General features: G+C 45.1%; 2 protein-coding genes across 2 annotated transcripts; both read right to left on the bottom strand.

Annotated features, from left to right (window-relative positions):
- Nucleotides 1-1427: 1427 nt before the first annotated feature.
- On the bottom strand, nucleotides 1428-1940 carry LOC105913498 (pollen allergen Phl p 2). The gene has a single exon (XM_012846979.1). The coding sequence runs from the start codon at nucleotides 1881-1883 to the stop codon at nucleotides 1527-1529; it is 357 nt and encodes a 118-aa protein (XP_012702433.1). The 5' UTR covers nucleotides 1884-1940; the 3' UTR covers nucleotides 1428-1526.
- A 7752-nt stretch (nucleotides 1941-9692) lies between these two features.
- Nucleotides 9693-10408, bottom strand: LOC101756959 (pollen allergen Phl p 2). The gene has a single exon (XM_012846980.1). The coding sequence runs from the start codon at nucleotides 10349-10351 to the stop codon at nucleotides 9995-9997; it is 357 nt and encodes a 118-aa protein (XP_012702434.1). The 5' UTR covers nucleotides 10352-10408; the 3' UTR covers nucleotides 9693-9994.
- Nucleotides 10409-11175: the final 767 nt, after the last annotated feature.

Below are 11175 nucleotides of genomic sequence, written 5' to 3'. Positions count from 1 at the left end.
CCTCCTAATTAGTATCCGAACATCCGATGTGACAGGGCTAAAGTTTAGCTCCCTCCTCCCAAACACCCCCTTAGATTTTGGGGGTATGAAGGGTGACATCACGGCATTTAAAAATAAAGATGTACATATCATATTTGTAGAATATAAAATGAAATATTACTTTAATTAGAAAAGGACAAGAAAAAACATCGGGTCTTAATACCAATCTTTTAGATCATTCTTCCCATGTCCGCACATGGCCATGTACCTTATACTAACACCCCCCCTCCCTTTTTGGATTCCTAGGAATATCTGAAATGTGACATTTCAGTATTTGAAGAAAAATATATTTATATTTGTAGAATATAAAAGGAAATATTAATTTAATGGGAAAAGAACAAAAAGCTGGCCTAGCCACCTAGGTAACAGTCCAGTGCAATGACCTCCTTCAACCCTTACTTCTCCAAGACCACACAACGGTTAGCACACCATATACCATAGGATCTTAGAAATGGAGATATTTCGTGGTCTTCATGGCTAACATAGAATATGGAGTTTGTAATTTTTTCTTCAGCGAGAGATATATAAAGAAAAAACTTTTATTTTGTCCTTATATATTGTCAACTTGATTGATTTTTCATTGCCATTCCCCTAACCATCAAATGGACTCCAAGAGCAAAGATCCACCACCCACTCATTATTACACCCAAACATATCGTTGGATTGTCTTCAATCCCATTCTACTACTACTGATCTGTAGCCTCATTGTCTTCTGTCCAACCTATCTTCCTAGCATTTGCCTCCGGTGCCGAGAAGTCCACAGCATGCCTCCCTTTTTCTATGGTACACCTTCCTTTCTTTGCCATGTCTCAACTCTATTCCCATTGTTGGCACCGGCGGAGCTTAGTGTAAATCAAAGCGGAGTAGGGGACATGGCCTCCCAGGATTTTGAGATTCCTTTAGAGTAAACAATAATTGCTCGGCTTAAAATGTTGATGTCATCTTTAAATTAGCAGCCCCTTCTGGATCTCACGTGAAGGTTCGCAACTAATTGTTGGGTCCAAACCAGCATCTATTGCTGCACAAATCTATCTTCGTTGCTGCCTGCCAGGGGAGCATCAAAATTTAGTTTCAAATTCTATGATAGGTCAAAATGGCAAGATTTTACGTGACCATTGATTTTCTTTCTTTACAAATAGTCATCAAATTCTAGATTTGCAAATCCTCAATAAGGCCGATCATCGATGAAATACAGACAATTCTTTTTGTTTTTTTCACTTTGATTAATCGAATCACAGGATTTGATAAAAAAAACATTTCAACAATGGGCAGAACCGCTAGTCGATGCACGCATGATGCATGCATACAATGTACATGAGCGGATGGACACCAGCAGTTAAACATTTGCCCTATACCGTAGTCTAAGAGTGGCCGATCAGCTAACCACAGTAGAAAATATTAGCACGTTGGCATGCAGGCCCGAAAAATTATTTGGAGGTTAATATAATTCCCATCCAACTCCAAAGCGTGCGGGTACGTTCCGTTGCTTAGACCTGGAGGCTGGTCTTGTAGTTGGAGCCGGACTTGAAGCTAGCGGGGATGGCGTCGTCGACGACACGGTAGCCACCGGATTTGGCGGCGAAGCGAATGGAGAAGGGGCCCTTGAGAGGTGCCTTGCTTTCAAGCGTCCAGGTGCCGGCCGGCCCTTCCTTCAGCTCCGAGAAGTCGCTGGCGCCCTTCTCCTTTACCTCCACCTCGGAAATAGCAGTGCTAGGGATGAGGACAAGACGGGTGGCGCTGCAGCCGGGGCCGGTCTTAAAGGTGAGCGCAGAGCCACATGAGCTGATGGCTAGCAGAGCTGCCAGCGCAGCCGCAGCAAGCAGGATGGAGGACCTGGAGGCCATTGTTGTGGCGAGGTAGCGAGGTGTGACCTTGCTTGTTTCTTTGATGGATTGAGGGGGGATGCGTGTGTGTGGTGATCGAGTTGCAGCTGGGTACGTATTTATGGGTGGTGGAGGGAAGGAAGCTGAGCATTGGACGTACGGTTATGGGTGGTGGAGGGAAGGAAGCTGAGCATTGGACGTATGGTGCGCCACGGACATCGCTGGTCAGCTTGTTCAACGACCGACACGTGTACTCAATTGCTAAAATCCGAGCTTGGTAGTCCCGATTGTGTTGGTCTCACACAAAAGAAGAAGCGCAGGGCATGCACTCCTCTCAAAAAGAGAAAAGAGAAGAACAGAAATGCATGCAGTCCTCGTCGCCACTCTAATCTCTATTCTTCTTTTTATACCCTCCTCTCAAAAAAGAAAAGAGAAGAAAAGAACAGGCATGCGGTCCTCATCGCCTCTCTAGCCTCTACTTCTTCTTTTTTATATATACTAACTAAAAACAATAAATCAACCTTTGCTCCTATGGAGATTGTTATATACTCAGTTCCTTCTGCAACGCTTGTCCATGACCTCGGTAGAAAATAATTTTACAATGTTTGTCCATGATGATATCAAAGGAGTATCTATTGAGGTGCCGGAAGTGGAGTTGGGTGGTTGGTGGAGCTGTGGACGAGAGGAGGTGGATTGGAAGGCAGCGAGGTTCGAGCAATCGGTCGCGAGGCGGCTTGTGTTCTTGCAGTAGAGAGAAAGAAAGAGATGGCAGTGGCGGCTTGGATCCTTATGGGCCAGGGAAGGCAGTAAGGAGGCCAGCTATGGCTCTATAGCATGTGCGCGACGCGTACGAATGTTTCGGTGGCAAGGTGGTAGCGGACATCAATTCCACTATTCTCGCAGTATTCCCAGAAGTCATGGTTGTTGAAGTTGGATCCCACGTCTGTGATGATTCTGTTTGGAAAACCGTAAGGGTGTACGATTTCATCCAAGAAGTCAACGACTCGGTCTGCCTTGGGGCAAGTGACTGGTTTATAACGACTAGTGAGTCGCCGTATACGAGTAGTCTTTTGATTCCAAGGGAGATTGCAAGACGAAGGCCGTGTAGCAGTGCTTCGTACTCGGCTTCGTTGTTTGAGACTTCCCAAAATATTTGTAGTACGTATTTGAGTTGGTCTCCTTTTGGGAAAATGAGGAGCACACCTGCGCTGGCTCCTTCAAGTTTGAGGGAACCGTCGAAGTACATTACCTAGTGCTCTGGCCTCTCGACTGGTGTTGGCACTTGGTTTTCTGTCCGTTCAGCCATGAAGTCGACCAAAGCTTGAGATTTGATGGCTGTCCTTGGTTTGAAGTCCAAAGATAGGGCTCCAAGCTGTACTGCCATTTGGAAATTCTACCCATGGCATCTCTATTGTGGAAGATTTCGCCGAGCGGGAAGTTGGTGATGACTGTAATGTAGTGCACTTGAAAATAGTGTCGCAGCTTCCGTGAAGCGAGCAGAATCACGTAGAGTAGGTTTTGTATTGGTGGGTACCGAGTTTTGGAGTCTGAGAGTACTTCACTGACGAAGTATATGGATCTTTGGACTTTGTAAACATGGCCTGGCTCAGACCGCTCGATTACTACTACGGTGTTGATGACGTGAGTAGTAGCCGCTATGTATAGGAGCAAGTCCTCATTTGGAGATGGAGCAGTAAGGATTGGTGGTTTTGATAGAAAGTCTTTAAGTTGCATCAATGCTTTGTCTGCCTCTTCTGTCCATTTAAACTTATCCTGCCGTTTGAGAAGCTTGAAGAGGGGTAGTCCTCGTTCTCCAAGTCTTGAGATGAATTGATTAAGGGCTGCCATGCAGCCCGTGAGTTTCTGCACATCCTTGATGCTAGCCGGTGCGTGCATGTTTGTGATGGCAGATATTTTCTCCGGGTTGGCCTCAATGCCGCGATAGCTAATGATGAACCCGAGTAGTTTGCCAGAAGGTACTCCAAAAATGCATTTGGTAGGGTTAAGCTTCCATCGGAAAGCTCGTAGGTTGAGAAGGTTTCCTCCAAATCAACGATTAGATCCTCCTGATTTCTTGTTTTGACGACTACGTCGTCTATGTAAGCTTCTACGTTACGATGCAATTGCTTTTTGAAGCACATCTGTATAGCTCGTTGGTAAGTTGCTCCCGTGTTTTTTAATCCAAATCACATTATTTTGTAGCAAAAGGCCCCAAATGGAGTGATGAAGGTTGTCTTAGCTTGATCTTTTTCTTTGAGGCTTATCTGATGGTAATCGGAGTAACAGTTGAGAAAGCATAGCAAATCGCACTCAGCTGTAGAGTCGACTACTTGGTCGATCCTGGGTAGTCCAAAGGGGTCCTTTGGACAATGTTTGTTGAGGTCAGTGTAATCGACGCACATTGTCCATTCGTTGTTTTTCTTGCAAACGAGTACAGGATTGGCTAGCCAGTCAGGGTGACAGACTTTTTTGATGAACCCTGCTGCGAGTAGTTTGGCTAGCTCTTTTTTGATTGCTTCTCGTCTATCTTGGGCGAGCCTGCGGAGGCGCTATCTTTTTGGGGTAGCTTTGGGATCAATGTTTAGAGAGTGCTCAATCAGTTCCTTGGGCACACCAGGCATGTCAGCTGGTTTCCAAGTGAAGATATCGTGGTTTGCCCGAAGAAAACTGGTGAGCGCGGTTTCCTATTTAGGGTCTAACCCTATTCCAATCAGAGCGGTCTTAGAAGAGTCGCTGGTCTGGAGATCAACTGTTTTGATGTCTTTCTCATTTGTTGGCTTCACCTTTGCTGACCCTGACTTGTTTTCTGGTATTTCGAGTTCTGTTGGGTGAAGTTTCTTCGAAGCTGAGAAAACTTGTTGCATAGGGTTGGGTGCTTGAGAGGTTGCGGCAATCTCCACGGCTTCAGTGTCGCACTCGTAGGATCGCCGTAAATCTCCTCATAGCGTTAGTTCTCCCTTGGGCTCTGGCATTTTGAGTAACAGCTAAACGTAGTGTGGTATAGCCATAAACTTAGCTAGAGCTAGTCTCCCGAGTATGGCGTGGTAAGATGTCTCGAAGTCGGCGACTTCAAATCTAATGTACTCAGTTTGGTAGTGTTCCTTAGTTCCGAAAATCACTGGCAGGATGACTTATCCTAGTGGTATGGCTGCGTTTCCTAGTACTATTCCGTAGAAGGGTGAGTCTGTTGGAGTGAGCATGTCCGTGACGTCAAGACACATTTTCCGTAGTGTTTTGGTGAAAATGACATTGACTATTTTGGAGGTAGTTTGGAAGTCGCCTTCTCCTTCTTCGTCGTTGTGGACCTTATTTTTGCCTTTATCTTTTTTCTTGTTGTACTCCTCGGGAGGTAGTGGTGCGGGCAAATCTTGCATTACTCGGCGCATGCTGTAGCAGTCTATTGCTGAGTGTTTGCTAGTCAGGTGCCATGGGCACTGTTTTTTGAGTAGTTCGGTGAAGCTTGGCCCATCATCGGTTTTGCGGGATCCCTTCTTCCCTGAGTTAGTCATGGAAGCGATGGTGTTGTTAGGTTTTTGTTTGCGATTTTGATTGCTCGAAAAGTTGTTTCGAGTATCGCTGTGTCGGTTTCTATCCTGGTCATGGTTGTTATTGTCGCGCCCGCAGTTGCGATGAGAGCCGAACCGTTCTCGCTCTTTGTCTTCTTCGTCTTCCCATTGTTGCACCATGACTTTGAGATCTTTGACAGTGGTTGGTCATCATCTGCCGAAGTCTTGGTATGTACGTCGATCATAGAGGCCATTTTGGAAACACTCGATGACGTCTATTTCTGAAATGTCGACTATAGTGGCCTTCTTTTCAAAGAATCGTCGTAAGTAGTCCCGTAGTGTTTCGCCTTCTTTCTGTTTTACTTCACTTAGGTCGATCTTGTTGCCTGGTCTAGTCATGGAGCCGGCATCGTTGTTGGTAAAAGCTTTTGTCAAGTCTTCCCAAGAGTCAATTGATCTAGGCTTGAGCGACTCAAGCCATGTTAGAGGCGCGGGTTCCATGCATATGGGAAAATGGATGACTTTGGTGTCGTTATTGCCTTCGGCTGCCTGGACTGCCAACGAGTAACATTGGAACCATTGAATTGGGTCTTGCTTGCCGTCATACTTAGTGATTCCTGTTGACTTGAATTTTTGGGGCAGTCTTGTCCTCATTACCCGAGTTGTAAAGGCAGGAAAGTGGTTGTAATTGTCGACTTCTTACTCGCATTGACTATTGATTATTTCTCGTAGATCGCTGAAATGCGATACTTCATGATTTTTCCAGCCATGGTGAGGACTTTTTTGCGGAATTGGTGCAGCTGACCTCTCCAACATCTTTTTGTCGCACTGGATCTTCATTTTTGCTCAATCCTTGGCTATGTTGCCTTGGTTGGTTGACTACTTCGTTGTTATTTCTTTGTGCTTCGTGGAAGCCATTGTTGACTGCAGCACCTCTACTGCCCTCTTGATGAGCTATAATGCGAGGAAAAGATGGGATTGGTGATTCCTTATTAAGTAGCTTGTAAGCTTGTTCTGCGAGTTGTGCAATTAGTCTGCTGCCTCGCTGCGCAACTTGAGCTGTGATTTCGTTGTCACTGTCTTGAGGTATGAGATTTGATATAAGATTAATTGAGGCAATTGCCGCGAGTGGAGTGTTGTGCTCTTGAGCCTGTACTACGTCAAATGCTCTTTCAAGATTTGTGATGGGAGTGTTTGTAACCAGCATTTGTTGTTGTTCAGCTCGAGTAATATTGCGCATCCTTTTTTGGTTTCTTTGACCGGAAGTTTCATCTTGTGGAGCGTTAGCTGATGACTCGTCCTCTGAGACGTTGTCGAGTTGTGCTATCCGTCGAGGGGTTCTCTGTTGGCTAGTACCTGAGTTGTTATTTTGAGTAATGATAAAGACTTCTCTGTTTGGGTAGTAGCTTCCAGAGCTTGATGTTGCGATTTCTGTGAAACTTTCCTCGCGGCTTGAAGTGAGTGGGATGCCTTCCTGGTACGGGAGGTTGTCTATATGAACGACGAGGCGTGACTCGTAGTCGCGGGTGAGGAGAGATGGTCTCATTCCTGGCCAGTGAACGAATCTGTCTTGTGATGTTGAAGTTATTACCAAACCTTGGGCTAGTCCTGATAGCGGGATCTCTGGGACGTAGTCCGAGTCGGAGTTGTCGCCTTTGTCTTCCCCGTTCGAGTTGAGTTCGAGTGAGGAGACCTTAGTAAACCTCGGCTGTATTGCGGAGTGCATATGGGAACCGTTTTGGAGTCGAAGTCGATTTGTGAAGTGACTGGGAGTGACTAGTCCGAACTGGGGTCGAGTCCGCAGCGTAGTCGAACTCGGTGTTGTTGATTTTAAAATTTCGGTTTTTCCTGACCAAATCCTTTGTTTTCAGCTGAGAAAGGCTGTTGTCGAGAGATTTCTTCTCCCGGATGTATATGATTTGGCATTGAAACGATCCAGCGTCATCAACGATACAGAGCCAAGATCCGAAAATGAAAGTTGCACCTGCCTTGAAGGTGAAAACAGGCTTGATAACGACAGGTGCCATCGAGCTCGCGCAGAGAAACTCGACGACTTCCCCTACCTGGCCCGCCAGCTATCGGTGTTTTATACCGGAACCCACCTAGGGGGTACCCTAGGTGGTCTTTTGTGCGGTAAGGGCCGTCGAGAATCAAGGAGTCGATGGTGACTCAAGGAACGCGATTTAGACATGTTCGGGCTGCTAGATCGCGTAATACTCTACGTCTTGTGAGTTGTTAGTATTGAGCTTGGATGAGTTGAAGAAGTTGTCTTTGAGGGGGGTCCCTGCCCGCCCTTATATACTCGGGAGGGTAGGGTTACAAGTTTGAATCCTAGTCGGGTATGGTTACAGAGTTCTACTCGATGTAGACCGAGTAGTTTCCATATGCCTACCTAACTAGTCCGAGTGGGATACGCTTCTTCCCATGTAGCCCCCTAGTCTTGATTGTGTCCGAGTACACCCCTTAGTGGGCCGCACAGGGCCTACTCGTGGGCCTGGGATGCATGCCCGACAACGCTAAGTAAAGCGTCGGCGCCAGCAAGCAAGCAGGCGAGCAGCTGGCCAAGAGGCTGTGGCAGAGCAAACCTTCACTGGAAAACCTAGCTGCTTATCAATGAAATCTGCACAAACCGATCACCAATCTGTCATAAGCCTTTAACCAAAGTTGGAGATGGTTCACTCAACTACAAGTCATAGATAGGACTTTTGTTCCCTAGCTCAACGGATTTGGAGATCGAAGCTTCTGAACATGAACAAAACTCGAGCTTAAACTGAACCCTTTGAACACGTTCTTCGGTTAAACAGTCCCCCCCAAAACAGTGCAAGATTCAAATTTTGAGCTCACATTTAAATACTTAAACCTCCTTTTTCTTGTACAAGAGCTACTGACATTGGTTAACCATAGACTGGAGATTCCATTTTGCATGATCTTGTCCAATGTGATAATGTAAACTTTCTCAAAATCTTGACCCAAATTTGCCCACTTAGCACCATTTTTAGACTTCATTCAGTTTATTTGCTAAGTTGAAAACTGCACAACTTTCAAACTACGAGCCTCAGTTTAAAATTTAAATCTCTCTTTTCCTTATCAACAACATGTCCAAAATACTCACTGGATACCCAAGATCATTTGTAGTCCAAAATCCTCCAGGGTCTCTACGATGATTTTCTTCATAAATCAAATCCAAAAATGGTCACTTGATCATATTTACAGACTTACGAATTTTTCCTGATTTTGTTCAAGTTGACGCTAGTCAACAACTTTAACTACGCCATCGAGGTCCTTATGACTTGAATTTCCTCTCAAACTTGATTCCATTGGATTCTAAGCACTTTCAACTCTTGATTCCTCATTTGGTCAAATTTTTCGAAATTTGAATCTTTAATTTGAATTTTTTACCACATTTGACCCAAATTTGACTTAACTCATAATACCTCCTTGTAAGCCAAATTTCATCATTGACCTAATGATGGTCTTCTTTAGGTTTCAAAACACACTTGGTGTTACAGCCTCTCCCCATTAAAAAAATCTCATCCCGAGATTCCAAATGCTCGACTTCTTCTCAAGGAAAATGTGTCATAGTTTTCTCTTTACAACCCCATAAAAGAAATTGGGGGACTGCTTTTGTATCCATCTAATTTCAAACCTCTTCAAAAAGTTCAGAATACTTGGATTCCAGGTTCTCTGCCTATTCCCAAGTGGCCTCATCCTTGGTGTGGTTCTTCCACTATACCTTGTAAAACTTGATACTTTTGGTGTGAGTATCTCATATTTTATGATCCAAAATCTTATTAGGTCCTTCTTCATAGGTCAATTATGGTTCCAAGTCAAGTTCTGGATCTTCTAGAAGTTCTTCAGGAAGTAAGAACCACACCAAGTGTATAGAGTTGGTCTGGCAGTAAGAGTTTGTAAGCAACAGGATCTTTTTGCTCTAAAATTTCATATGGACCAATATACCTCGGAGCTAGCTTTCCTTTGACTCATAAATATTGCACTCCTTTCATAGGTGATACTTGGAGATATACAAAATCTCCAACTTTAAAGACCCAAGGTCGTCTTCTCTTATCGGCGTAACTTTTCTGTCTTGATTGTGCTATCTCCAAATGCTTACGGACCTTTTGAATTTTTTCTTCTGCTTCAATAACCAAATCAGGTCCAAGGTGTGCTCTTTCTCCTGCTTCTAAACAATTCAAAGGTGTTCTGCACCTTTGGTCATATAAAGCTTGAAACGGTGCCACGTGGAAAATTAGTCAAAATCAATTTCAATGAGACAAGATTTTGCAAATCCTCAATTATGCAGTCATTCGATCAAATACAGGCAATCCTTTTTATTTGTCACTTTGATTAATCAAATCATAGGATTTGAAAGAAAACATTTAGGCAATTTGCTCAAGCACCGATCGATATAGACACATGCGCCATGCATGCATACATCATACGTGCACCATGCACGAACGGACACTAACAGTTCCATAGTTGCCTTACACTGTAGCCTAAGAGCGGCCAATCAGCAAACCATAGAAAAAAATGTCTCGCTGGCATGTGAGGCCGATCTCTTTTGAAATTTTATTTAGAGGTCAATATAAATTTCCATCCGATGCCATACGCGCGCGTCCGATGTGTCGCTCAGACCTGGAGGCTGGTCTTGTAGACGGATCCGGCCTTGAAGCTAGCGGGAATGGCGTCATCGACGACGCGGTAGCCACCGGACTTGGCAGCGAAGCGGATGGAGAAGGGGCCCTTGAGCGGCGCCTTGCTGTCGAGCGTCCAGGTGCCAGTCGGGCCTTCCTTGAGCTCCGAGAAGTCGCTTGCGCCCTTCTCCTTGACCTCCACCTCGGAGATGGCGGTGCTAGGGATGAGGACCAGGCGGGTGGCGCTGCAGCCCGGCCCGGTCTTGAAGGTGAGTGCGGAGCCGCATGAGCCCACGGCCAGCAGCACGGCCAGCACCGCGGCGGCGAGAAGGATGGAGGACCTGGAGGCCATTGTTGGTGGAGAGCTAGCAAGCTATTAGCGTGCGTAACCTTGCTTGTTTCTTGATCGAGCGAGGGATGGATGTGTGTGTGTAGTGATTGATGTTTCACGTATTTATTGGCGGCGGGAGCAAGAAGCCGGGCATGGATGTGCGGTGCGCCATGAAGCTCGCTGGCCGGCTTGTTCAACGAGCAAGGTCATGTACAATTGCTATAAATGGATTCGAGCTTTGGTGGTCTCTGTTGTTTTGCTCTCCTCTCAACAAAAAGGAGAAGATAAGCGCAATACACACAGTAAAAGATAGTCTTATTTCTTATTTCTGCAATAAATCGCTTCTCTACTTATTGCTTTTATAAACAAAAACATAGTAAATCGTCCTCGCTTATTCCGGTCACGGCGAGACTATAATATACTCCCTTCATTACGCAATGATTTAGGAGAGAAACATTTTATGATGTTTTAGAGCTACAAGAGAAATTGTTGTCTTATGATATTTAATAGACATGGGTGGTCATTTTACATGGACTTTTTCTTAATGTTCAGGTACATTGTGTGCTACGGACAAACATTGCATAAGTTGCATAAGGAGGGACCAGCTTATGTAGGAGCTTCATTGCAGTATTGTGGTATGACAACGTCTTTGCCAGGTATCTAGTACCACACTCTTCCGTTGTTGTTGAATTTTAGGAACTCTTAGGGGCTGTTTGGGTGGAGGGGGCTAAATTTTAGCCCCCGTCACATCGGATGTTTGGACACTAATTAGGAGTATTAAACCTAGACTAATTACAAAACTAATTACACAACCCCTAGGCTAAATCGCGAGACGAATCTATTAA

This window comes from Setaria italica, chromosome VI (assembly GCF_000263155.2).
Source record: "Setaria italica strain Yugu1 chromosome VI, Setaria_italica_v2.0, whole genome shotgun sequence".
NCBI classification, from domain to species: Eukaryota; Viridiplantae; Streptophyta; class Magnoliopsida; order Poales; family Poaceae; genus Setaria; species Setaria italica.
The sequence above is the reverse complement of the archived record's forward strand: the minus strand, read 5'-3'. Positions and strand labels throughout refer to the sequence as shown.

Bases quoted from the DNA above. Each gene is read 5' to 3' on its own strand.
- LOC105913498 (XM_012846979.1), bottom strand. From the start codon at position 1,883: ATGGCCTCCAGGTCCTCCATCCTGCTTGCTGCGGCTGCGCTGGCAGCT.
- LOC101756959 (XM_012846980.1), bottom strand. From the start codon at position 10,351: ATGGCCTCCAGGTCCTCCATCCTTCTCGCCGCCGCGGTGCTGGCCGTG.